The sequence below is a fragment of the Anolis carolinensis genome, unplaced genomic scaffold (assembly GCF_035594765.1).
Source record: "Anolis carolinensis isolate JA03-04 unplaced genomic scaffold, rAnoCar3.1.pri scaffold_7, whole genome shotgun sequence".
NCBI lineage: Eukaryota > Metazoa > Chordata > Lepidosauria > Squamata > Dactyloidae > Anolis > Anolis carolinensis.
In genome coordinates, this window is record NW_026943818.1 from 3,480,195 (window position 1) to 3,506,890 (window position 26,696).

The 26,696-nt window shown below is 46.1% G+C and overlaps 1 protein-coding gene and 1 long non-coding RNA gene across 2 annotated transcripts; one reads left to right on the top strand and one right to left on the bottom strand.

The window, feature by feature from the left end:
• The first annotated feature begins 1,869 nt into the window (after nt 1–1,869).
• On the top strand, nt 1,870–12,011 carry LOC134293207 (prostaglandin-H2 D-isomerase-like). The gene is made up of 6 exons (XM_062960031.1): nt 1,870–2,501; nt 2,576–2,703; nt 4,063–4,139; nt 7,222–7,305; nt 11,151–11,252; nt 11,798–12,011. The coding sequence occupies exons 1-6, from the start codon at nt 2,394–2,396 to the stop codon at nt 11,812–11,814; spliced, it is 516 nt and encodes a 171-aa protein (XP_062816101.1). The 5' UTR covers nt 1,870–2,393; the 3' UTR covers nt 11,815–12,011.
• Nucleotides 12,012–12,152: 141 nt separating this feature from the next.
• On the bottom strand, nt 12,153–24,721 carry LOC134293208 (uncharacterized). Its single transcript, XR_010000216.1, has 6 exons — nt 24,576–24,721; nt 21,045–21,166; nt 19,738–20,019; nt 17,960–18,061; nt 17,836–17,867; nt 12,153–12,282 (listed from the first exon to the last, which is right to left on the bottom strand). It is a non-coding gene; the product is annotated as an uncharacterized LOC134293208 (long non-coding RNA).
• Nucleotides 24,722–26,696: the final 1,975 nt, after the last annotated feature.

A 26,696-nucleotide genomic window follows, 5' to 3' on the forward strand; every position in this document is an offset into this window, starting at 1 on the left:
TTCTATTTCCCTTATAACCAATTCCCTAGTTTTGAATGGGGACTATGTTGAGGAGTGGTACAGTAGAGTCTCACTTATCCAACATAAACGGGCCGGCAGAACGTTGGATAAGCGAATATGTTGGATAATAAGGAGATATTAAGGAAAAGCCTATTAAACATCAAATTAGGTTATGATTTTACAAATGAAGCACCAAAACATCATGTTATACAACAAATTTGACAGAAAAAGTAGTTTATTACACATTAATGCTATGTAGTAATTACTGTATTTACGAATTTAGCACCGAAGTATCACAATGCGTTGAAAACATTGACTACAAAAATGTGTTGGATAATCCAGAACATTGGATAAGCGAGTGTTGGATAAATTAGACTCTACTGTATTTGGGTGTGGCTTTCAACTGCATATGGTAAATGTTTTCTCCTATACTCTGTTCATTTTTAATTTCAAAACGTAATCTACTTTCTGGATAACCCTCCTAGTGTTGAGGCTGGAGATTTCTCAGAGGACGACGGGGATGATGGGCTTCCAACTGAGGAGTCTGTGTGTGATCAGGGTGGATCGCAGGCCCCACATCAGGGAGAAGTGCAGGCAGTTGAAGATGGGACAGAGGATGTTTTGGATTTGAATGTCCGTTTCTTAGCAGCAAGGGAAAAGTCCATTTCTCCTGAGGGCCAGCCTTCAGCTGATGGGGAGTTTTCCCGTGATATCAGATTAGGTCTCCATATGGAGGGAGTGAAGTATGGATTGATGAGGCATTCAAAAAGACTCAGTGGGAAGTCCTTGAAATCCAGGCGTGTGAGGCATGATCTCATGGCATCTTGGTCGGACCAGGGCTTAAATTAAGTGATGTTTACTTGGGGTCTTAACAGCGATTCATTTGCACGAATCTAACAAATTACTGAGGACTTACTAGACAAATGATAATTTTGCACAGCCTATATATATACCAATTCCTCAATATTTTTTTCCCCATACCACCATACTTCGCCACAGCAACGTGTGGCTGGGCACAGCTAGTGTATAGATAGATAGATAGATAGATAGAGTTGTATTATTATAATGTAATAACACTATGTAACATGATGTAAGCAGGGGATATACGAGGGTTATCCAGAAAGTAGGTTACGTTTTGGAATTAAAAATGAACAAAGTCTAGGAGAAAACATTTACCATATGCAGTTGAAAGCCACACCCAAATACCACCTCTCAACATAATAATAATAATAATAATAATAATAATAATAATAATAATAATAATAATAATTTAAAAAAACTTTATTTATACCCTGCCATTTGGGAGCTCATAACACATCATAACACATTATTGCTTTTTCTGAATTTCGGGTTGTAATGTATGTTATTATTTATTGTATTGTTAAATTGTGTTTTATATTTTGTTATATTGTATGGTTCTGGGCATGGCCCCATGTAAGCCGCCCCGAGTCCCCGTTGGGGAGATGGTGGCGGGATATAAATAAAGTTTTATTATTATTATTATTATTATTATTATTATTATTATTATAACACATTGAACAATACAATAGATAATAATATACATTACAATGCAAAATCAGGGAAACAATAAAAACAAGGGCGGGCCACATGAACACTAAGTTAAAACTCGGGGTGAGAAAGAAATAAGAATAAAAACCACAAAGAACAGGGTCATAAGATAGTGGTGCAGTCTAGAGGATAGATATTGGAGGGGAGCAACAGAAAAGAAGTATATAGTAGTTACATATAGAAGAATGAACTTGGCAACTCCTTCCCCACAAAACTCTGCCGCTTGCGTCCTCAACTTGTTTGGTGAAAACAAGTCGAAAACAAGAGAGAGGAAGAGAATAAACAAAACGCCATTTTGGCGACGATGTGCAGCTGCAGAAAGGGGTGACTGGCTGGTTGAGCACGCAAGTGGCAAAGTTTGGTGGAGAAGGAGTTGCCAAGCTCATTCACCGCCTAGATTTGAATGGCGACTATGTTGAGAAGTGGTATTTGGGTGTGGCTTTCAAATGCATATGGTAAATGTTTTTTCCTAGACTTTGTTCATTTTTAATTCCAAAATGTAATCTACTTTCTGGATAACCCTCGTATATATTTATATAGTGTTAAGTACACTTGTTAAGCAGTTATCGTTAGCAAATATCACACAATTCAGTTATTCCAACCGATGTCTCTTCGGGTCGAAGGAGCAAAAGGCCGCGGTGATCCACCACCACCCACCCCTTGGCAGCCTGACTTTATGGCCGCCTTTCAGGACAAAACGGCTCGTTCTTGGCAGAACGAGGGCCTCCGATCACTTTGGGTGGATGGGCTTGGGTGATCAATGGGGACATCGAGGGATATAAAGGCCAACGCGGAGCTCAAAGGACCCAAAGGCAACTCCGAAGATGGCCGCGGCGGCATCCCTGGCCCAAATCGTGCCCGTTCTGCTGGGCCTCCCTTTCGTGGCCTTTGCACCCGACGTTCCTGTTCAGCCAAACTTTGACGTTAAAAGGGTAAGGTTAGATATTCCAAATGGGAGTGAAGCATGGAATAGGTAAGGGATTGATTGGTGCGTTTTCTCTCCCAGTTTGAGGGAGACTGGTTTGCCATCGCGGTGGTGGGCAAGGAAGCCCCGATCCGGGAGATCTCCGTCCACAAGTACAGCGTGACTGCCAAACGGCACACGGGCATCAGCATTTTCTTCAGCAGCCTTGAGTAAGTTCCAACGCATCCTTTTCTAGTCCAAGCGGCATTCGTGAGAGGCTCTTGGATTTGTAGTTCGCCAGGGGACCCGTGCTTGGAAAGGCCAGCAGTCATTCTTCTGGGTTGTTGTATGTTTTCCGGACTGTCTGGCCATGTTACAGAAGCATTCTCTCCTGACGTTTCGCCCACATCTATGGCAGGCATCCTCAGAGGTTGTGAGGCATGGAGAAACTAGACAAGGAAGATTTATATATATCTGTGGAAAGTCCAGGGTGAGAGCAGAACTCATGTCAGTAGGAATGTTGTAGTTAATCACCTCGATAAGCATGGAATACCTTCATCTCCTGGCTTCTTCCTGCCTGGGGGCATCCTTTGTTCAGAGTCGTTAGTTGCCCCTGGTTCCCATGTCTGGAACTCCTCTGTTTTCAGAGTGTTGCTTCTTATTTACAGTTCTGTTTTTGGAGTTTTTTAAATACTGGTATTCACAATCCACAAGCATGTGGACAACTTCAACAGAAAGGAGGAAACCATGGAAATGAACAAAATCTGGTTTCCAGTACAGTAGAGTCTCGCTTATCCAACGTAAACGGGCCAGCAGAATGTTGGATAAGCAAACATGTTGGATAATAAGGAGAGATTAAGGAAAAGCCTATTAAACACCAAATTAGGTTATGATTTTACAAATGAAGCACCAAAACATCATGTTAAACAACAAATTTGACAGAAAAAGTATTTCTTTACACATTAATGCTATGTAGTAATTACTGTATTTACAAATTTAGCACCAAAATATCACAACGCATTGAAAACATTGACTACAAAAATGCGTTGGATAATCCAGAATGTTGGATAAGTGAGACTCTACTGTATTCACAATCCACAAGCATGTGGACAACTTCAACAGAAAGGAGGAAACCATGAAAATGAACAAAATCCGACTACCAGTATTTAAAAAAACTAAAAAATCAGAACAGTAAATAAGAAGCAACATTCTGAAAACAGAGGAGTTCCAGACATGAATCAACCAGGGGCAGCTAATGACTCTGAACAAAGGATGCCCCCAGGCAGGAAGAAGCCAGGAGATGAAGCTATTCAATGCTAACTGAGGTGATTAACTGCAACATTCACACTGGCCTCCAACTGACAAAGAGTTCTTCTCTCACCCTGGACTTTCCACAGATATATATAAACCTTCCTTGCTTAGTTTCTCCATACCTCACAACCTCTGAGGATGCCTGCCATAGATGTGGGCGAAACATCAGGAGAGAATGCTTCTGGAACATGGCCATACAGCCTGGAAAACAAACAACCCTGTGATCCCGGCCATGAAAGCCTTCGACAACACAATCATTCTTCTTTTCGTTTCTGCAGGGGCGGTGACTGCATAAGGTTTCTCGATGGATACCATGAGCATGGCCAGCCAGGTATATACGCCAACAACCTAGGAGGTAAGTCCCAAGTACCTCTGATCCTCCCATCTTGGAAAACTACAACTCCCACATTCCCCGACCACTCCCACCCCCTTGGAGAACTACAACGCCCAATTTCGACTGATCACTTTGCTTTGCAAAACTGCAGTTCCCAAGTACCCCCGATCCTCCCGTCTCGGAAAACTACAACTCCCACATTCCCCTGATCCCCCACTTTGGAGAACTACAACTCCCAGGGACCCTTGATCCTCCCACCTCTCAGACAATTCCCAAGTACCCGGTATCACCCTACTTTGCAAAACTATAGCTCCCAAATACACCTGATCCTCCCGTCTTGGATAACGACAACTCCTACATTTCCCTGATACCCCCGCCTTGGAGAACTACAACTCCCAATTTCCACTGATCACCCTGCTTTGCAAAACTACAGTTCCTGAGTACCCTGTCATGGAGAACTACAACTCCGAGTTACCCCTGTGGAGGACTACTCCCAAATATTCGAAACAAGGGACCTGCTCAATTTTGTTTCCATCTGTAGTCCAGTGGTGGAGCTTAGGTCTTTTGGCAAACACCACGATTTTCGTTTTCTGATAGTTGAGTTGTAACTGATCATCCCTGCAATATTGTGCGAATGCTTTTAAAGCTCTTTTGAGGCCTATTGGAGTTCTTGACATCAGTGCTGCATCGTCAGCATAGAGTTATTTATTTCGAGTCAAAAGCATTGCATAACAAATACATTTTAAAAATGATGGAAAAAAAATAGAGGAAATTACAAAACAACTAAATAGTTTTAGACCAGAAGCGGGAAACAGCAACCACATTGTCCGTAGCTTTAAACAACTCCTCCTCCGTACATGAGGCAGGGCATTGTGGGCAAGCATACATGTGCTGAGTTGTTTGTTCTGCTCCACAGTCACACAAGGTGGAGGATTCCTCCAGGTAGAGCCACCTTGCCAAGTTGTCTTTTGATCTGCCCACTCCGCTTCTGAGTCTGTTCAGGGACTTCCAAGTGGCCCATTCTTGGAGGAAGGAAGACCCTCGTGGGGGGCCACCCAGTTGGAATTGCCAGGTTGAGCTGCCCAGAGGGACACCCTTGCTGCTGCTGGAGGGACATCCAGAGGAGGGAGTGGTGGTTCTCATGAAGCCCTTCCTTGACTTGAGTCTGGTGGGAGGAGGGTGAGAGCCATGCAGTGGGGGGCTTTCACAATGTTCGACCTTATTTTTCTCGCAGTTAGTAGCAACTTCCCGTCGCACGTCAGGAGGGGCAATGCCAGCTAACTTGTGGAGTTTATCAACAGGTGTAGGTTTAAGGCATCCCGTGATGATTCTGCATGTTTCCTTCAGTGCTATGTCCACCTGCTTTGCATGGGCAGACTTGTGCCAGACAGGACAGGCAGACTCTGCCGTTGAGAAAGACAAGGCCAGGGCTGAGGTTCTTACTACTTGTGGGTCTGCTCCCCATGCGCTGCCAGTCAGTTTCCGCAGGATGTTATTGCGTGCAGCTACTTTGTGCTTGGTGTTCGTGCCGTGTTTCCTATATGTTAGTGTTCGGTCTAAGGTGACACCAAGATATTTAGGATGGAAACAGTGTTCGAGCTCTTGGCCTTCCCAAGTCACTTTCAGTTTCCTGTTGGCTTCACGGTTACGTAGGTGGAAAGCACACACTTGTGTCTTGGCAGGGTTGGGCTTCAGGTGGTTCTCTTTGTAGTAGCTGGAGAGATCTTTCAAGGCATTGGTGAGTTGCTTTTCAACTGTTTCAAAATCTTTTGCTTGTGTTGTGAGGCCAAGGTCATCAGCATATATAAAGCTCTTTGTGAGTGGTGGTTGTGGCTGATCGTTCGTGAAGATATTCAATAAGGTTGGTGCAAAAACGCTGCCTTGGGGTAAAATTCTTTTGCCTCCTCCATCTGCTTTTCTGGCCCTGAAACTCCACATAGAAGCTGCAGTTTTCTAGGAGGGTCTGGACAGTTTTTGTAAAGTCAAAGTCCCGGGTGATATGGTAGACTTTATGCAGCATTTTTCTATGTTGCACCGTGTCATAGGCTGCCGTAAGGTCCACAAAAACTGTTCCCGTGATGCAGCCTTTCTCGTAGCCTCCCTCGATATGTTCAGTCAGATGAAGAATTTGACCTGTGCAGTTTTTCCCTGGTCTGAAACCTGATTGTTGTGCAATAAGCTTGGGTTCGATAACAGGTCCTAGTCGATTTAATAGCATCCTCTCATAGACTTTATATAGATGACATAAGAGGGAGATTGGTCGGTAGTTCCTGGCATTGGAGGCATCTTTACCAGGTTTTAAGATGGCAATGATCTTAGTTTTCCTCCATGCTCTGGGAATCTGTTTGTGTGCCAAGCATTGATTGTAGAATTTCAAAAGCCAGTTTTCAGCTTTGGCCCCGAAGTGTTTGATTTGCTCCATCATCAGGTCATCTAGGTCCAGGTGCTTTACCAGTCTTACATCGCTTGATGGCTTCTCTGAGTTCTTTCAGGTTTAGAGGACAAAACAACTGGTGGGTTTCAAGTTCTGGCACCCTGTTGATTTTCATCTTTATTCTGCTGCGGTGGGTTTTCCCATTCTGAATTAGCTGGTGAGCTATCTGGTCTGGTGTCACGTTTGCGTGTCCAGGGTTGACCAGAGGGTCGCTATCCAGGCGTCTCAGCACTTGCCAGGCTTTTCGGCTACTCTTGGACATGTCCAGGTTCTCAAGCAGCTCTATCCAACGGTCTTTCTTAGCATTAGCTAAGGCTGTAGATAGTTTTTGGCCTGCTGCTATAGTCCCATCAACATAGAGTAGGGTGGAGCTATGTCTCCCTGTGAGTTTTGGAGGGTGAAAGTCCATGTTGTGCAATTGGTCGACCATAGAGTTGATGCAGAGGTTGGATAATAATGGGGCTAATATCCCAATCCTCCCACCTTGAAGAATAGACAACTTGCAATTATCCCTGATCCCAAGCATTGGTGGGTTGCTGGGAGTTGTAGTTCTGCGATCGCCCCCCTCGCGAAGCTACAATGCTCATCTCCTTCCAGATCCCATGAGTGCCCGGCCTTGGGAAACTATAACTCTCCGGCTCTCATGACCCTCTTCTCTTTGCAATGCAGAAGTGGCAGACTTTATCGTCGTCCAGACGGACTACGACACCTACGCCGTGGTTCTTCTTAACACCGATCAGCTCCAGCTTTTCAGTAAGTGACCGACGGATCCTTGAAAGCCATGGGCCTCTTGGTGCATCTACACTGCGGGATTGAATGCGCTTTTGGTGCCCTTGGACCACCATGGTGCCACGTAAACTACAGATCCCAGGTTCCCATGGTTCAAGGGGTGCCAAAAGTGCATTAAATCCTGCAGTTCGGATGCTCCCGATGAAGGTCACCCATCCCTTTCCCAAAGCACTCTGGGAATCAGGCAGAAAGCAGTGTAAATATAGCTGCACTGCTTTCGGGGTCCTATTATTATTATTATATTATAATATTATTATTATTATTGTTGTTATTTTATTATGACACAGCAAGCAAGATAGATATGCTGGATTTCGTATCCCAAAATCACAAGTCGAACACTTCCCAAGTGTCTAGGATTATTATTATTATTATTATTATTATTATTATTATTATTATTATTATTATTATTACTATTATTGTATGACACAGCAAACAAGATAGACATGCTGGATTTCGTATCACAAAATCACAAGTCGAACACTTCCCAAGTGTCTAGGACTGTGTGATGTATTTTCGGATGATGTGTGCAGATCCCAGTCGGGTGGCCTTTTGCAGTTGGCAGATCGTAATTTTGTCAATGTCTATTGTTTCCAAATGCCGGCTGAGATCTTTTGGCACGGCACCCAATCTGCCCATCACCACCGGGACCACCTGCACTGGTTTCTGCCAGAGTTTTGCAGTTCAGTCTTGACGTCCTGAGAGCGGCTGAGTTTTTCCTGTTGTTTTTCGTCAATGCGATTGTCACCTGGGATGGCGACATCAATGATCCAAACCTTTTTCTTTTCCACAACTGTGATGTCTGGTGTGTTGTGTTCCAGAACTTTGTCAGTCTGGATTCGGAAGTCCCACAGTATCTTTGCGTGTTCATTTTCCAATACTGTTGCAGGTTTGTGATCCCACCAGTTCTTTGCTGCTGGCAGGTGGTACTTGAGGCATACGTTCCAATGGATCATTTGGGCCACATAGTTGTGCCTCTGTTTGTAGTCAGTCTGTGGGATTTTCTTACAGTAGCTGAGGAGATGATCCATGGTTTCATCGGTTTCCTTGCACAGTCTGCATTTTGGGTCATCAGCTGATTTTTCGATCTTGGCCTGAATGGCCTTTGTCCTGATGTCTTGCTCCTGGGCTGCAAGGATCAGGCCTTCTGTCTCCTTCTTCAGGGTCCCATTCGTGAGCCAGGTCTTCTCCTTATCAGCTTTTCCTTCAATTTTGTCAAGGAACTTTCCATGCAATGTTTTGTTGTGCCAGCTGTCAGCTCTAGTTTGTAGTGCGGTTTTCTTGTACTGGTTTTTTGTCTGTTGTGTTTTGAGGAGTTTCTGATTTTTGACTTCAATCAAAGCAGGTTCTTCACTTTGCTTTACATCTTCTGCCAGGGCATGTTCTTCTTCTTTGACTGCTTGCTTTACTTGTAAGAGTCCTCTGCCCCCTGATCTTCTAGGCAGATATAACCAGTCAACATCACTGAGGGGGTGCAGTGAATGATGAATGGTCATGAGTTTTCTTGTTTTTCTGTCCAAATTGTCCAGTTCCATCTGTGTCCAGTTTATGATGCCAGCAGTATATCTTATGACAGGTATGGCCCAGGTGTTTATGGCCTTGATGGTGTTGCCTCCATTGAGCTTGCTTTTGATTTTATTATTATTATTATTACTAGCTGTGCCCGGCCACGCGTTGCTGTGGCAAAATATGGTGGTATGGGAAATAAAGTATTGAGGAATTGGTGGTAGTTAAGGTCAAGGGTAAAGGTTTTCCCCTGACGTTAAGTCCAGTCATGTCTGACTCTGGGGGTTGGTGCTCATCTCCATTTCTAAGCCGAAGAGCCGGCGTTGTCCGTAGATTCCTTCAAGGTCATGTGGGAGGAGTGCATGGAGCGGCATTACCTTCCCACTGGAGCAGTACCTATTGATGCACTCACATTTGCATGTTTTTGAACTTCTGGGTTGGCAGAAGCTGGGGCTAACAGTGGGGGCTCTCTCCGCTCCCCCAATTCAAACCTGCGGCCTTTCGGTCCAGAAGTTCAGCAACTCAGCGCTTTAACACGCTGCGCCATCAGGGGATATTATTTCCTAAAGGTTGTGAATATACAATATTTCTGATTGGTTTTTTTTTTCTGTTGGAGGCAAGTATGAATGCTGCAATTAGAGAAAATGATTAGGCCTTACACCTTTAAAGCTTTGCTGTTTCCTCCCTGAGTGAATTTTTTGTTGGGAGGTGTTAGCTGGCCTTGATTCTTTCCTGTTTGGAATTCCCTTGTTTTCAGAGTGGTGTTGTTTGCGATATTTTATGTGCTTCTACTGTCTGTGGCCCTGAGAAAACAGAGGATTTTCCAGACTTTGATGATGGGAATACTTTGTTGGGAGGTGTTAGCTGGCCCTGATTGTTTCCTGTCTGGAATTCCCTTGTTTTCAGAGTGGTGTTGTTTGCGATATTTTATGTGCTTCTACTGTCTGTGGCCCTGAGAAAACAGAGGATTTGCCAGACTTTGATGATGGGAATACTTTGTTGGGAGGTGTTAGCTGGCCCTGATTGTTTCCTGTGTGGAATTCCCCTGTTTATTTACTGTCCTGGTTTTAGAGATTATATTGTTCTGCATTATTCTATCCCAGTAATTATTTCATATTAAAGTAGAATCTCACTTATCCAACATTCACTTATCCAATGTTCTGGATTATCCAACGCAGTCTGCCTTTTCATAAGCAATGTTTTTGTAGTCAGTGTTTTAAATTCAATGTGATATTTTAGTGGTAAATTTGTAAATACAGTACAGTAGAGTCTCACTTATCCAACATAAATGGGCTGGCAGAATATTGGATAAGCGAATATGTTGGATAATAAGGAGGCATTAAGGAAAAGCCTATTAAACATCAAATTAGGTTATGATTTCACAAATGAAGCACCAAAATATCATGTTAGACAACAAATTTGGCAAAAAAAGTAGTTCAATACGCAGTAATGCTATGTAGTAATTACTGTATTTATGAATTTAGCAGCAAAATATCACGATATATTGAAAACATTGACTACAAAAATGCGTTGGATAATCCAGAACGTTGGATAAGCGAGTGTTGGATAAGTGAGACTTTACTGTAATTACTACATAGCATTACTGCACATGGAATTACTTTTTCTGTCAAATTTGTTGTATAATATGATGTTTTGGTGCTTAATTTGTTTAACGATTACCTAATTTGATGTTTAATAGGCTTTTCCTGAATCCCTTCTTATTATCCAACATATTCACTTATCCTGCCAGCCTGTTTATGTTGGATAAGTGAGAGTCTACTGTTTATTGATAATCTTATATTTTCTGCTCAGAACTGGATTATATGAGGCCCCTTCTTCACAGCTGTATAAAATGCACACTGAAGTGGATTATATGGCAGTGTGGAGTCAAGATAATCCAGTGCAAAGCAGATAATATAAGATTATATATGGCTTATATAGCTGTGTGGAAGGGCCTTGAGTCTACACTGCCATATAATCCAGTGCAAATTAGATAGCCTAAGTCTGCCTGTCCCCTAACTGAACCCTGGCTGTCCCTTGGCTTGCTAGGAGTTGGTTGCTAGGCGACCAGGTGGGCAGAGATTAGCCCTCTAAACTGGCAGCAATTGGATAAAAAAAATATTGCTCTCCCTCTAATTAGGACTTTGTTTTTCTTTTCTTTTTGTTGTATCAACCTGGAGGCATGGATGATGGGCTGTGTTGTCAAATTTCGAGGTTGCGGGGCCTGTACTTTTGTTGTTTTGTGAGTCGCCGTGATGCCATCACTCTTTTATATATATAGATTATTATTATTATTATTATTTCAGGTCGCAAGCACAGAGGCAACAGCGAGATGTGGAAGATCTTCGATGACGTTGCGGCTGCCAATGGTTTCCCAGTGGAGAAAATTTATTACCCTGTTCTGGAAAGTAAGATTTTATTTCGTGGTGGAGGATCTGGGGGTTATGTCTCCTTGGACTACAACTCCCAGAAGCCCCTTGCTAGGCAAGGAATGATGGGCATATCAGTGCAGCATCAGGAGTGACGGAGGAGCCGGTACTGCATTTATAACATGGAACAAATACTGTTTGGCACCACTTTTGTGGTTGTGGGATGCTGGGAGTTGTAGTCCGGCACTCTCTGGCCTTGGGAAACTACTATTCCCAGGGCTGTACGGAGTTTGGTTTGACTTTAACGGCCATGAATGGGACCCTGGGAGTTGTAGTTTGGCGCTAAAAGAAGGCCCAAGAACTTGAGAAACTACAACTCCCAGTATCCCACACTATTCGTCCATGACGGTGTCAAAGGCATGTCCAACTCTCTTGCATTTGCAAGGCAAAGGAGCTCCTAACTACAGAGGATCAGCCCTAAAGAAATAATATGGCAACTTGGGGGGTTGTTTTGTTTTGTTGTTTGTTTGTTTACTGTCTGTTTTCCCCCAAAACATATTGGCTTTGTTCTTTCCCTTTCCTAGAGACTTGCTACGATTGATAAAGGAAACGCGTCAAAATCAATTAGGAGAATCTGGAGGCGAAATTCAGCAAGAATCGCATTGGTCTTTTGGGTTGCTGCATCTGACTGTGGGCTCGTTCTTACTTCATGTTCTATTGAGCCTCCCCTTGAAATCCGTTCTGTATCATCTGTGGCCGGAGAACAAAAAGCTATTAAAGTGTGTCCTTGGCAAACTAGCGATCCCTAACTATAAATCCTCTTTTCTTAAGGGTGGGGGTCGTAGTGTTCGATAGCAGTTCCCCTCTTGTGTCTTTGGCTTTCCTTGCCAAAGAGAGCCAAATTACAACTCTCGGGGTTCCATAAAAGACAGCTGGACATTTGAGGGTTTCATTATCTCTTTATTGTTGGGACTTGGTGGTGATGGCGGTGTCGTCACATTCCGCTCAACGTTCGAGTCCCGCTTTTGAGCGAACAAGGCCATGGTTGCCTCCTGGGTTCCTTTAGGGCCTTGCGGAAGGAAGGAGGTGGACCATCAATGAAGGACAAGGGCAGTGTGTTGCCTTCCAAGAGCCTGAGACAGGGCTGGGTCTCTATATTTCTCCTGAGAGGCCTTTTAGGACTAAAGGGCAGGGCTAGGGGCACGGGCGGGGCCTCTTCCCAAGATTATGAGACAGGGCTGAGCCTCTATATTTCTCCTGAGAGGCCTTTTAGGACTAAAGGGCAGGGCTAGGGGCACGGGCGGGGCCTCTTCCCAAGATTATGAGACAGGGCTGAGCCTCTATATTTCTCCTGAGAGGCCTTTTAGGACTAAAGGGCAGGGCTAGGGGCACGGGCGGGGCCTCTTCCCAAGATTATGAGACAGGGCTGAGCCTTTATATTTCTCCTGAGAGGCCTTTTAGGACTAAAGGGCAGGGCTAGGGGCACGGGCGGGGCCTCTTCCCAAGATTATGAGACAGGGCTGAGCCTCTATATTTCTCCTGAGAGGCCTTTTAGGACTAAAGGGCGGGGCTAGGGGCACGGGCGGGGCCTCTGTCCAAGATTATGAGACAGGGCTGAGCCTCTATATTTCTCCTGAGAGGCCTTTTAGGACTAAAGGGCAGGGCTAGGGGCACGGGCGGGGCCTCTTCCCAAGATTATGAGACAGGGCTGGGTCTCTATATTTCTCCTGAGAGGCCTTTTAGGACTAAAGGGCAGGGCTAGGGGCACGGGCGGGGCCTCTTCCCAAGATTATGAGACAGGGCTGAGCCTCTATATTTCTCCTGAGAGGCCTTTTAGGAATAAAGGGCGGGGCTAGGGGCACGGGCGGGGCCTCTTTCCAAGATTATGAGACAGGGCTGAGCCTCTATATTTCTCCTGAGAGGCCTTTTAGGACTAAAGGGCGGGGCTAGGGGCACGGGCGGGGCCTCTTTCCAAGATTATGAGACAGGGCTGAGCCTCTATATTTCTCCTGAGAGGCCTTTTAGGAATAAAGGGCGGGGCTAGGGGCACGGGCGAGGCCTCTTTCCAAGATTATGAGACAGGGCTGAGCCTCTATATTTCACCTGAGAGGCCTTTTAGGACTAAAGGGCAGGGCTAAGGGCACGGGCGGGGCCTCTTTCCAAGATTATGAGACAGGGCTGAGCCTCTATATTTCTCCTGAGAGGCCTTTTAGGACTAAAGGGCAGGGCTAGGGGCACGGGCGGGGCCTCTTCCCAAGATTATGAGACAGGGCTGAGCCTTTATATTTCTCCTGAGAGGCCTTTTAGGACTAAAGGGCAGGGCTAGGGGCACGGGCGGGGCCTCTGTCCAAGATTATGAGACAGGGCTGAGCCTCTATATTTCTCCTGAGAGGCCTTTTAGGAATAAAGGGCGGGGCTAGGGGCACGGGCGGGGCCTCTTTCCAAGATTATGAGACAGGGCTGAGCCTCTATATTTCCCCTGAGAGGCCTTTTAGGACTAAAGGGCGGGGCTAGGGGCACGGGCGGGGCCTCTTTCCAAGATTATGAGACAGGGCTGAGCCTCTATATTTCTCCTGAGAGGCCTTTTAGGACTAAAGGGCAGGGCTAGGGGCACGGGCGGGGCCTCTTTCCAAGATTATGAGACAGGGCTGAGCCTCTATATTTCTCCTGAGAGGCCTTTTAGGACTAAAGGGCGGGGCTAGGGGCACGGGCGGGGCCTCTTCCCAAGATTATGAGACAGGGCTGGGTCTCTATATTTCTCCTGAGAGGCCTTTTAGGACTAAAGGGCAGGGCTAGGGGCACGGGCGGGGCCTCTTCCCAAGATTATGAGACAGGGCTGAGCCTCTATATTTCTCCTGAGAGGCCTTTTAGGAATAAAGGGCGGGGCTAGGGGCACGGGCGGGGCCTCTTTCCAAGATTATGAGACAGGGCTGAGCCTCTATATTTCTCCTGAGAGGCCTTTTAGGACTAAAGGGCGGGGCTAGGGGCACGGGCGGGGCCTCTTTCCAAGATTATGAGACAGGGCTGAGCCTCTATATTTCTCCTGAGAGGCCTTTTAGGAATAAAGGGCGGGGCTAGGGGCACGGGCGAGGCCTCTTTCCAAGATTATGAGACAGGGCTGAGCCTCTATATTTCACCTGAGAGGCCTTTTAGGACTAAAGGGCAGGGCTAAGGGCACGGGCGGGGCCTCTTTCCAAGATTATGAGACAGGGCTGAGCCTCTATATTTCTCCTGAGAGGCCTTTTAGGACTAAAGGGCAGGGCTAGGGGCACGGGCGGGGCCTCTTCCCAAGATTATGAGACAGGGCTGAGCCTTTATATTTCTCCTGAGAGGCCTTTTAGGACTAAAGGGCAGGGCTAGGGGCACGGGCGGGGCCTCTGTCCAAGATTATGAGACAGGGCTGAGCCTCTATATTTCTCCTGAGAGGCCTTTTAGGAATAAAGGGCGGGGCTAGGGGCACGGGCGGGGCCTCTTTCCAAGATTATGAGACAGGGCTGAGCCTCTATATTTCCCCTGAGAGGCCTTTTAGGACTAAAGGGCGGGGCTAGGGGCACGGGCGGGGCCTCTTTCCAAGATTATGAGACAGGGCTGAGCCTCTATATTTCTCCTGAGAGGCCTTTTAGGACTAAAGGGCAGGGCTAGGGGCACGGGCGGGGCCTCTTTCCAAGATTATGAGACAGGGCTGAGCCTCTATATTTCTCCTGAGAGGCCTTTTAGGACTAAAGGGCGGGGCTAGGGGCACGGGCGGGGCCTCTTTCCAAGATTATGAGACAGGGCTGAGCCTCTATATTTCTCCTGAGAGGCCTCTTAGGAATAAAGGGCGGGGCTAGGGGCACGGGCGGGGCCTCTTTCCAAGATTATGAGACAGGGCTGAGCTTCTATATTTCTCCTGAGAGGCCTTTTAGGACTAAAGGGCGGGGCTAGGGGCACGGGCGGGGCCTCTTCCCAAGAGCCTGAGATAGGGCTGAGCCTCTATATTTCTCCTGAGAGGCCTTTTAGGACTAAAGGGCGGGGCTAGGGGCACGGGCGGGGCCTCTTTCCAAGATTATGAGACAGGGCTGAGCCTCTATATTTCTCCTGAGAGGCCTTTTAGGACTAAAGGGCAGGGCTAGGGGCACGGGCGGGGCCTCTTTCCAAGATTATGAGACAGGGCTGAGCCTCTATATTTCTCCTGAGAGGCCTTTTAGGACTAAAGGGCGGGGCTAGGGGCACGGGCGGGGCCTCTTTCCAAGATTATGAGACAGGGCTGAGCCTCTATATTTCTCCTGAGAGGCCTTTTAGGACTAAAGGGCGGGGCTAGGGGCACGGGCGGGGCCTCTTTCCAAGATTATGAGACAGGGCTGAGCCTCTATATTTCTCCTGAGTGGCCTTTTAGGAATAAAGGGCGGGGCTAGGGGCACGGGCGGGGCCTCTTTCCAAGATTATGAGACAGGGCTGAGCCTCTATATTTCTCCTGAGAGGCCTTTTTGGACTAAAGGGCGGGGCTAGGGGCACGGGCGGGGCCTCTTCCCAAGATTATGAGACAGGGCTGAGCCTCTATATTTCTCCTGAGAGGCCTTTTAGGACTAAAGGGCGGGGCTAGGGGCACGGGCGGGGCCTCTTTCCAAGATTATGAGACAGGGCTGAGCCTCTATATTTCTCCTGAGAGGCCTTTTAGGACTGAAGGGCGGGGCTAGGGGCACGGGCGGGGCCTCTTTCCAAGATTATGAGACAGGGCTGAGCCTCTATATTTCTCCTGAGAGGCCTTTTAGGACTAAAGGGCGGGGCTAGGGGCACGGGCGGGGCCTCTTTCCAAGATTATGAGACAGGGCTGAGCCTCTATATTTCTCCTGAGAGGCCTTTTAGGAATAAAGGGCGGGGCTAGGGGCACGGGCGGGGCCTCTTTCCAAGATTATGAGACAGGGCTGAGCCTCTATATTTCTCCTGAGAGGCCTTTTAGGAATAAAGGGCGGGGCTAGGGGCACGGGCGGGGCCTCTTCCCAAGATTATGAGACAGGGCTGAGCCTCTATATTTCTCCTGAGAGGCCTTTTAGGACTAAAGGGCGGGGCTAGGGGCACGGGCGGGGCCTCTTTCCAAGATTATGAGACAGGGCTGAGCCTCTATATTTCTCCTGAGAGGCCTTTTAGGACTAAAGGGCGGGGCTAGGGGCACGGGCGGGGCCTCTTTCCAAGATTATGAGACAGGGCTGAGCCTCTATATTTCTCCTGAGAGGCCTTTTAGGACTAAAGGGCGGGGCTAGGGGCACGGGCGGGGCCTCTTTCCAAGATTATGAGACAGGGCTGAGCCTCTATATTTCTCCTGAGAGGCCTTTTAGGAATAAAGGGCGGGGCTAGGGGCACGGGCGGGGCCTCTTTCCAAGATTATGAGACAGGGCTGAGCCTCTATATTTCTCCTGAGAGGCCTTTTAGGACTAAAGGGCGGGGCTAGGGGCACGGGCGGGGCCTCTTCCCAAGATTATGAGACAGGGCTGAGCCTCTATATTTCTCCTGAGAGGCCTTTTAGGACTAAAGGGCGGGGCTAGGGGCACGGGCGGGGCCTCTTTCCAAGATTATGAGACAGGGCTGAGCCTCTATATTTCTCCTGAGAGGCCTTTTAGGAATAAAGGGCGGGGCTAGGGGCACGGGCGGGGCCTCTTTCCAAGATTATGAGACAGGGCTGAGCCTCTATATTTCTCCTGAGAGGCCTTTTAGGACTAAAGGGCGGGGCTAGGGGCACGGGCGGGGCCTCTTCCCAAGATTATGAGACAGGGCTGAGCCTCTATATTTCTCCTGAGAGGCCTTTTAGGACTAAAGGGCGGGGCTAGGGGCACGGGCGGGGCCTCTTTCCAAGATTATGAGACAGGGCTGAGCCTCTATATTTCTCCTGAGAGGCCTTTTAGGACTAAAGGGCGGGGCTAGGGGCACGGGCGGGGCCTCTTCCCAAGAGCCTGAGACAGGGCTGAGCCTCTATATTTCTCCTGAGAGGCCTTTTAGGAATAAAGGGCGGGGCTAGGGGCTGGGCCTCTTTCCAAGAGCGCGAGATAGGGCTGAGTCTCTGTATACCTCCCCTGAGGTGCTTGTTAGAACACGGGGGTGGGGTATAGAGGTTCAGCCCCATCAGGCACTTGGGAAGAGGCCCCTCCCCCTCCCCTAGCCCCGCCCCCTGTGTCCTGGCAGGTGCCACAAGACAGGGATAGAAGCTCAGCCCTACCTCAGAGCTCGTAACTCCGCCCATCCCAGTCGTGGCTTCCCATTCGTGGCCCCGCCCACTTCCCCCTCCCAGCCCTGCCTCTTGGACTAGGGGAGAGGCTCAGCCCTGCCCTTTTGAGCAGGAGCCACGCCCACCCCTCTAAGCCACGCCCACCCCTTTCCAGCGAGCGCTGAGTAATATTTTGTCTGGAAAGGGGGCGGCAGGCCAAATAAGTTTGGGAACCACTGATCTATATCCATAGATGTCCATTATTTAACCTACCGATGCCTCAATTAATGTAATTTTATTGGTATCTGTTTTTATTTCTGAAATTTACCACCCTCGGCTTATACTGGAGTCAATGTTTTCCCAGTTTTTTTGTGGTAAAATTAGGTGCCTCGGCTTATATTCGGGTCGGCTTACACTCAAGTATATACGGTATATTCATCTTACCTATGCATTTGCCGGAGGGCTTGTGCACAAATCTGCAGAAGGAAAAGAAATGTGAAGTTCAAGTGAGAGGAAGCCGTCTCTCTTCCTCTTCCCAATGACTTTGGAACCCATCGTCCACCGTTACCTTTCTCCTGCAGTGGGAAGCGATGCACCGGCTTCAGCCCCACTTTTTTGACCAAGTCTTCAAACTTCTTCCTGACCCCCTCGGACACGTTCTTCTCTCGGCCTGGAAGGGGGGGAAAGAGGGAGTCGTCTTGGGAGACATAGTGCAGGACGATGGGCCTGGCGGTCGCCCCAGTCGGAAGCTTTTATGGGGCAATAGACTCAGAGATAGCCAAATATTGTCCTAATGATATTCACAAGGATACAGTTGTCCTCCCCAACCATTTTGGAGACGTAGTACGCACTAAGGACCACTTCACTGATCTATTTGGGATTTATAGTACACACTAAGGCCCAATTTGTTGCATTTGGATAGTATTTGGATAGCTTCCATATTTGCATATGGCAGGGCTTCTCCTCTTTAGGTCCGGAAGGCCATGTTTGGGGAAACACTAGTCTATGGCATGTAAATAATAATAATAATAATAATAATAATAATAATAATAATAATAATATTGGCATTATAAATTGGACACAGATGGAACTGGACAATTTGGACAGAAAAACAAGAAAACTCATGACCATCCATCATTCACGGCACCCTCGCAGTGATGTTGACCGGCTATATCTGCCTAGAAGATCAGGGGGCAGAGGACTCTTACAAGTAAAGCAAGCAGTCAAAGAAGAAGAACATGCCCTGGCAGAATATGTCAAGCAAAGTGAAGAACCTGCTTTGATTGAAGTCAAAAATCAGAAACTCCTCAAAGCATAGCAGACAAAAAATCAGTACAAGAAAGCCGCACTACAAACTAGAGCTGACAGCTGGCACAACAAAACATTGCATGGAAAGTTCCTTGACAAAATTGAAGGAAAAGCTGATAAGGAGAAGACCTGGCTCTGGCTCACGAATGGGACCCTGAAGAAGGAGACAGAAGGCCTGATCCTTGGAGCCCAGGAGCAAGACATCAGGACAAAGGCAATTCAGGTCAAGATCGAAAAATCAGCTGATGACCCAAAATGCAGACTGTGCAAGGAAACCAACGGAACCATGGATCATATCCTCAGCTGGTGTAAGAAAATCGCACAGACAGACTACAAACAGAGGCACAACTATGTGGCCCAAATGATTCATTGGAACTTATGCCTCACGTACAACCTCCCAGCAGCAAAGAACTGGTGGGATCACAAACCTGCAAAAGTATTGGAAAATGAGCACGCAAAGATACTGTGGGACTTCCGAATCCAGACTGACAAAATTCTGGAACACAACACACCAGACATCACAGTTGTGGAAAAGAAAAAGGTTTGGATCATTGATGTCGCCATCCCAGGTGACAGTCGCATTGATGAAAAACAACAGGAAAAACTCAGCCGCTCTCAGGACCTCAAGATTGAACTTCAAAGACTCTGGCAGAAACCAGTGCAGGTGGTCCCGGTGGTGATGGGCACATTAGGTGCCGTGCCAAAAGATCTCAGCCGGCATTTGGAAACAATAGACATTGACAAAATTACGATCTGCCAACTGCAAAAGGCCACCCTGCTGGGATCTGCGCACATCATCCGAAAATACATCACACAGTCCTAGACACTTGGGAAGTGTTCGACTTGTGGTTTTGTGATACGAAATCCAGCATATCTATCTTGTTTGCTGTGTCATAAAATAATAATAATAATAATAATAATAATAATAATAATAATAATAATAATAATAATAATAATAATAGCATGTTGACTGTTACTAGAGAGGCGACCTTCCCATTCATCCCAGTGGATTTTTTAATATAAATCTGGGAAACGTACCATAAAGTTCCAGGTAGATGGTTTTTCCTGTGGTGAAATGGTTGATGAGGTAGGTCTTGTAATCCGTATCCATGATGGTCCCATTTCCCTCTGTCCAGAGAAACCCACGGCAAAGAGATGTCCGTTAACCGCACTGAACCCCAAGGCATGGCCCGAGGCCCTCGGGGGAACTACAACTCCCATCTGGGGAAGGCAACCTGTCTCTTGGGCTTACGTGGCGAGGTGAAGACTCCGGGGCTGACCTTGGACATGAACATCTTGCCCACGATGCAGGTCCCATCCCTAGGAAGCGAGGGAGGGAAAGGAAGAGAGGAAAAAGAAGGGAACAGAACATTTGGAACGGTTCTCGGATTCGGACCCTCCGGAAGTGCCTTGGAGGTGCATCCCGAGTCCGGACCCCAAACCCTCAAAGAACTCATGTCCTAAAGCCGTGATTCCCAAAGTGAGCACTACCGCCCCCCGGTGGGCGCTGCAGTGATCCAGGGGGGCGGTGACGGCACCTATTAGGGAGGGGCAGGGCCTCTTCCCAAGTGCCGGAGACAGGGCTGAGCCCTGAGGTGCCTGTTAGGACACAGGAGGCGGAGCTAGAGGAGTGGGCGTGGCTTCTTCCCAAGAGCCCGAGACAGAGCTGAGAATCTATACCTCTCCTGAGACGCATGTTGGGACACAGAGGGTGGAGCTAGGGAAGGGGGCGGGGCCTCCTTCCAAGAGCCTGAGACAGGGCTGAGCCTCTATATTTCTCCTGAGAGGCCTTTTAGGACTAAAGAGTAGAGCTAGGGAAGGGGACGAGGCCTCTTTCCAAGAGCGCGAGACAGGGCTGAGCCTCTGCATACCTCCCCTGAGGTGCTTGTTAGATGTTCAGCCCCGTCAGGCACTTGGGAAGAGGCCCCGCCCCCTCCTCTAGCCCCACCCCCTGTGTCCTGGCAGGCACCGCAGGACAGGGATAGAAGCTCAGCCCTGCCTCAGAGCTCGTAACTCTGCCCATCTCAGTCCTGACCGCCCATTTGTGGTCCCGCCCACCTCCACCTCCCCCTCCCATCCCTGCATCTTGGACTAGGGGAGAGGCTCAGCCCCGCCCTCTTGAGCAGGAGCCACGCCCACCCCTCTAAGCCATGCCCGCTTTCCAGGGGCCACTGAGTAATATTTTTTCTGGAAAGGGGGTGGTAGGCCAAATAAGTTTGGGAACCACGGTCCTAAAGTCTGTAGTCTGCTCCAAGACTCTGAACCAGGAGGAACTCAGGGCCTCCGAGGAGCTTCACCCTCTTGGCCCATTTCCGAGATTTGGTGGGATTCCGGAGGCCACTCACTTAGGGATCTCTATGCTCATCGCGATACCTCCGTCTTTCAAGGGCTCTACTATATAGGCGCGGGTTGGTTTCGGATTATTGTCCGTCTTGATGATAATCACCGTGTACCACTTCCCGGCCAGCTAGAAGGAGGGAAAAGTGGGATTAATGCCTGGAAAGTCCAAACCAAGGGTGTGTCTACACTGCAGAACAAACACAGCTCGGCCCAACTTGAGCCACAAGCTTTTCTCAGAAAATCAACCCCCCTTCTAATAATAATAACTGTAAATTTATAACAGATTTTTAGTTTGTTTGGGTCTCAGCCACATTCAGCTCCAGCCCAACCCCAAACATTCCTGGGGGGGTTAATCCGATCGTTTACTAAACTAAAAACGGGTTTGTGAGGAAACCATTATCTCCTTCCTCTCCATCTTTACGCTGTTCTGTCATTCTTCTGGCCAGTTGAATAAACCTCTGCTATTGCCTTCAAACATAGTCATGTTTTTCTGGCTTTCAAAGTAGCATGGCGTGATGGGCAATGGACTTACACTTCTCCTTGGTGGCAGGGGATCCTGGGAGTTGTAGTTCCCCAAAGGCCCTTTGCCTTCTCAGTCCAACTCCCAGGATTTCATACCATTGAGATCAGGGCAGATAAAGCGGGGCCAAACTGCATTTACTCACCAGTGTAACTACACTCAAACCCCAGTCCTTTGGGATGTATTGCTACTACTAATATAATTTTAGGGGATTTTGGGAGGTCCCAAGGAAATACTGTATATACTCAAGTATAAGCCTAGTTTTTCAGCCCTTTTTTAGGACTAAAAAAGCCCCCCTCGGCTTATACTCGGGTGAGGGTCCTGGTTGGCTTATATTTGGGTCAGCCTATACTCGAGAATATATGGCACATTTATTATTTTTCTCTATTATTATTGGTAGTATTACATTTATTATTTTACTCTATTATTATTATTACATTTATTATTGTACTCTATTATTTTTGCTACTATTACATTTATTTTACTCTGTACTTTATTATTATTAATACAGTAGAGTCTCACTTATCCAACATAAACGGGCCGGCAGAACGTTGGATAAGCGAATATGTTGGATAATAAGGAGAGATTAAGGAGAAGCCTATTAAACATCAAATTAGGTTATGATTTTACAAATTAAGCACCAAAATATCATGTTATACAACAAATTTGACAGAACAAGTAGTTCAATATGCAGTAATGCTATGTAGTAATTACTGTATTTACGAATTTAGCACCAAAATATCACGATATATTGAAAACATTGACTACAAAAATGCGTTGGATAATCCAGAACATTGGATAAGCGAGTGTTGGATAGGTGAGACTCTACTGTATTACATTTATTTTACTCTATTATTATTATTATTATTATTATTATTATTATTAATACATTTATTATTTCAATCTGATCTTATTATGATTACATTTATTATTCTACTCTATTTATTATTACATGTAATATTTTCCTGTATTTGTTACTATTATTGCATGTATTATTTTCCTCTATTATTATTAAAAGGATAGATAAGCACATTTACATTGAAGAAGATGGGAATAATGATTTAATCAGTTAGACAGTCTTATCTTAAATTAGAGCTTGATGTAAATATTTAAAAACATTTAATCTACTGATTTTTTTTCGTGTCAGGAGCAACCGGAGTTGCTTCTGGAGTGAGAGAATTGGCCGTCTGCAAGGACGTTGCCCGGATGTTTTGATGTTTTACCATCCTTGTGGGAGGCTTCTCTCATGTCCCCGCATGGAGCTGGAGCTGACAGAGGGAGCTCATCCGCACTCTCCCCGGGTGGGATTCGAACCTGGCAGCCTTCAGGTCAGCAGCCCAACCTTCAAGTCACAAGGCTTTTATCCCCTAGGCCACCGGAGGGTCCTAACCTACTGATGCCTCAGTTAATGTAATTTTTTGGTATCTATTTTTATTTCTGAAATTTACCACTCTTGGCTTATACTGGAGTCAATGATTTCCCAGTTTTTGGTGGTAAAATTAGATGCCTCGGCTTATATTCGGGTTGGCTTATATATGAGTATATACGGTAATAACGATGATGGTAATAATAATGATGCATGCATTGAATAATAATAATAATAATAATAATAATAATTATTATTATTATTATTATTATTATTATTTTATGACACAGCAAACAAGATAGGTATGCTGGATTTCGTATCACAAAATCACAAGTCGAACACTTCCCAAGTGTCTAGGACTGTGTGATGTATATTATTATTATTATTGTGTGATGTATATTATATTATATAATATACTAGCTGTGCCCAGCCACGCGTTGCTGTGGCGTTGTCTGGTTGTGTTGGTGAGAAATTGTTGAGGTAGTGGTGGTATTGAATGTCTGTTGTATGGTTGTCTTTATGTTTAGTATGCATTTGGTTGTTTGTGTATTGTGAAAGTGGTGAGGACAGAGGACACTGTTTATGCTGGATTAGTGAGACTCTACTGTATATTTGTAATCTTATATTATCTGCCTAGAACTGCCCCTTCTACACAGCTGTATAAAATGCACACTAAAGTGGATTATATGGCAGTGTGGACTCAAGATAATCCAGTTCAAAGCAGATAATATAAGATTCTAAATGGGTAATATAGCTGTGTGGAAGGGCCTTGAGTCTACACTGCCATATAATCCAGTTAAAATCAGATAATCTGTATCTTATAGGCAGTGTGGAAGAGGCCTGAGGCCTAACTGTGCCAGTCCCCTGGACTGAGTAGGTTGCTAGGAGACCAAGTGGGCAGAGCTTAGCCCTCTAACTGGCAGCAATTGGATAAAAACAATTATTCCTTTCCCTCTAATTAGGACTTTATTTTTCTTTTCTTTTTGTTGTATCAACCTAGAGCCATGAAATGATGGGTTGTGTTGTCAAATTTCGAGGTTGGGGGGCCTGTAGTTTTGTTGTTTTGTCCGCTGCCCTGATGCCATCACTCTTTTATATAAATAGATTATTATATTATTATTATTCTTACTAGCTGTGCCCGGCCACGCGTTGCTGTGGCAAAGTATGGTGGTATGGGAAATAAAGTATTGAGGAATTGGTGGTAGTTAAGGTAAAGGGTCCCCTGGGCTGAGTGGGTTGCTAGGAGACTAAGTGAGCGGAGCTTAGCCTTCTAACTGGCAGCAATTGGATAAAAACAATTATTCCTCTCCCTCTAATTAGGACTTTATTCTTCTTTTCTTTTTGTTGTATCAACCTAGAGGCGTGGATGATGGGTTGTGCTGTCGATTTTCGAGGTTGTGGGGTGTTTAGTTTTTTGTTTTGTCCGCTGCCGTGATGACATCACTCTTTTATATATATATAGATTATTGTTTCCTCCCAAAACTCTAATTCCCTTGATCCCATAGCATTGAACTCACTGAATGCTTGAGAAGTGCCGAATCCATTTTCGGTGTCCCGGTCCACTGTTTCTCTTACTTGCCTGTATTTGTGTGTCAATTCCAGTTGTCACCTTCTGTGGGGATTACTCCCAATGCCCCTGGAAATTGTTACCTTTCCAATGTCGACGTCTTTCATGACGGGAACATTATCTGCAAAGGCCAGGAAGGGGAGACCCAACAGGAGCAATGCGATGGGGCTCAGGGAGGCCTTGGCCATCTCGGTGGTTTTCTTCGTCTTTGAGCTTCGTCTTTGTGACCCTCGCCTTTATATCCCTCCCTTGATGCCTTCACTGATCATGCAAGGAAGTCCACGTGAAATTGGCCTTCTTCCAGAAGGAAAGAATCGTGAGCCAATTTGTATGATAATAACTGCTTTGAGAAGGTCTTGTTCTTCCCTTGGATCAAGAAATGGCCGTTTTGTTCAGGTGATGAGGAACTGAAAAATATGGATTTTTAGACATATATTGTATGCACATTAGAAGCAGTGAAATGTCGAAAAATCAGACTTTCTCTGTGTTAGATTTTAGGGATGCACAAGCTGACAGGACAGGGGGGAGAAGGGGAGCCAGTTATCTATACATTCCAGTGTGAATTGGTTCCTAGCACAGCTTAATGGAAGGAGAGCTGACTTCTCCCCCTCCTTTTTGACAAGGGGCCATGATTAATGTACTAAAGCCCAGCCGTGGTGTCTGTGACTTAATACACGCTTTTAAGAGTGCTTAAGATAGGAAAATGCTGATTGTGCATATTTATGTCCATGTGTGATCGAGGTGACCCCCCCCCCCCCCGGACTTTGTAAAAGATAGTTCAAAAATCAAGACTTTATGTTCTATATTCCATATATTTATAGTAGAAGGTGATTGAGACTTTTTACTGGAGTTTACTGTGGTTTACTAAAACTCTCTGCACAAAAGGTGTTTGACCTTTTAGCCTGAGGCAAGAGATAACAACTTCATGAATTGTAAAATCATGCTGCTAAAACTCCACTTTTATGAATTTCCATGCTGGGTTCTCCAGATGTTATGAACTTCGTTCTTATCAAATATTTTCAATTGTTTATATCATTCATGATTCCCCTTTATGAAATGTAACTCACTTTTATGAATTCTCCCTTATTTCCATGAAATCTATCTATCTGCCTATATGTATTTGTACTCTTTGGGATCCCCGGAAAATATGTATTTTTCCCAGCCTGGGTTATATTCCAACTTTATTTTATTTTTCATTTTATTTCATATAATTGTCAAATCATGAAATCAAATAGGAAATATTTTGAACTCAACATGAACCCCAGAACCTATCCCATTTCCTATGACCCAGGCTTCCTTTCCCTAAAACAAAAGGATAATCTGCCACCGCTAAACCCAATCAAATTCAGATTGCATGGACAATATAGGGCTTGAGTCACCGAATTCGGAGTTGTTGACCTAAAAGAGATTCGCCCCAAGGCAAACATTGTCATATCTCACCCAAAGAAATATCCAGGACACCTCAGGAAAGCGCCCTGCAGAGCCTGTCAATATGGCTCATCACCACCCATCTTTGCTTCCATCTCTGACACCCCAAGGCATATCTGAAATCTGTATACGTGACAGAAACCCGGACATCCTTGATTGCTGCCATTAATAAAATAGCACCCTTTAGAAATCAGTCTAGCAGGACTTAATCCTCTGGTTCCTGTCCCCGTCACCTCATTGTTTCGCTAACTCCCGCCTTCTCTCTCCTGATTGGCCCGAGTGGAGACGTAAGGCAGCTTCCTATTGGGCCAACAGAGCGAGGCGGGAAACGAAAGCCCGCCTCGTTCAACCTTCTAGCCTATCAACGATCAGATGGGCGGGGAAGCAGGGCGGGAAATTCAAAGGGCTGTCAGACTGAAATTTTGTATAAATATGGCTTTATTTTGATTGTATAGTACTTCTAGTAAGTCGAATGATCGCTACTAGAGTCCTCTTCAGCTGCTCAATAAAGACTCCTTGGCGGATTTTCCTTCAACTTTGGCGGACCTTCTTCATTTTGGCTTCAGGTTGTATTGCGGCTCGTATTTTCCTTTTGGCTCTGCCAAGGTCCGTTCTCTCAGGACCGGATCGGGTCTCTCCTTAAGGGCCCCGATCCCCTAAAACGCGGTCGACAACACATGTATGTAAGCATGTGAAGTGACGTACTAATGACGAGATGTATGTAGAAGCATGTTCTTTGTCTGAAAATGTATAAAAGGCAAGTCAACGCCTTGATC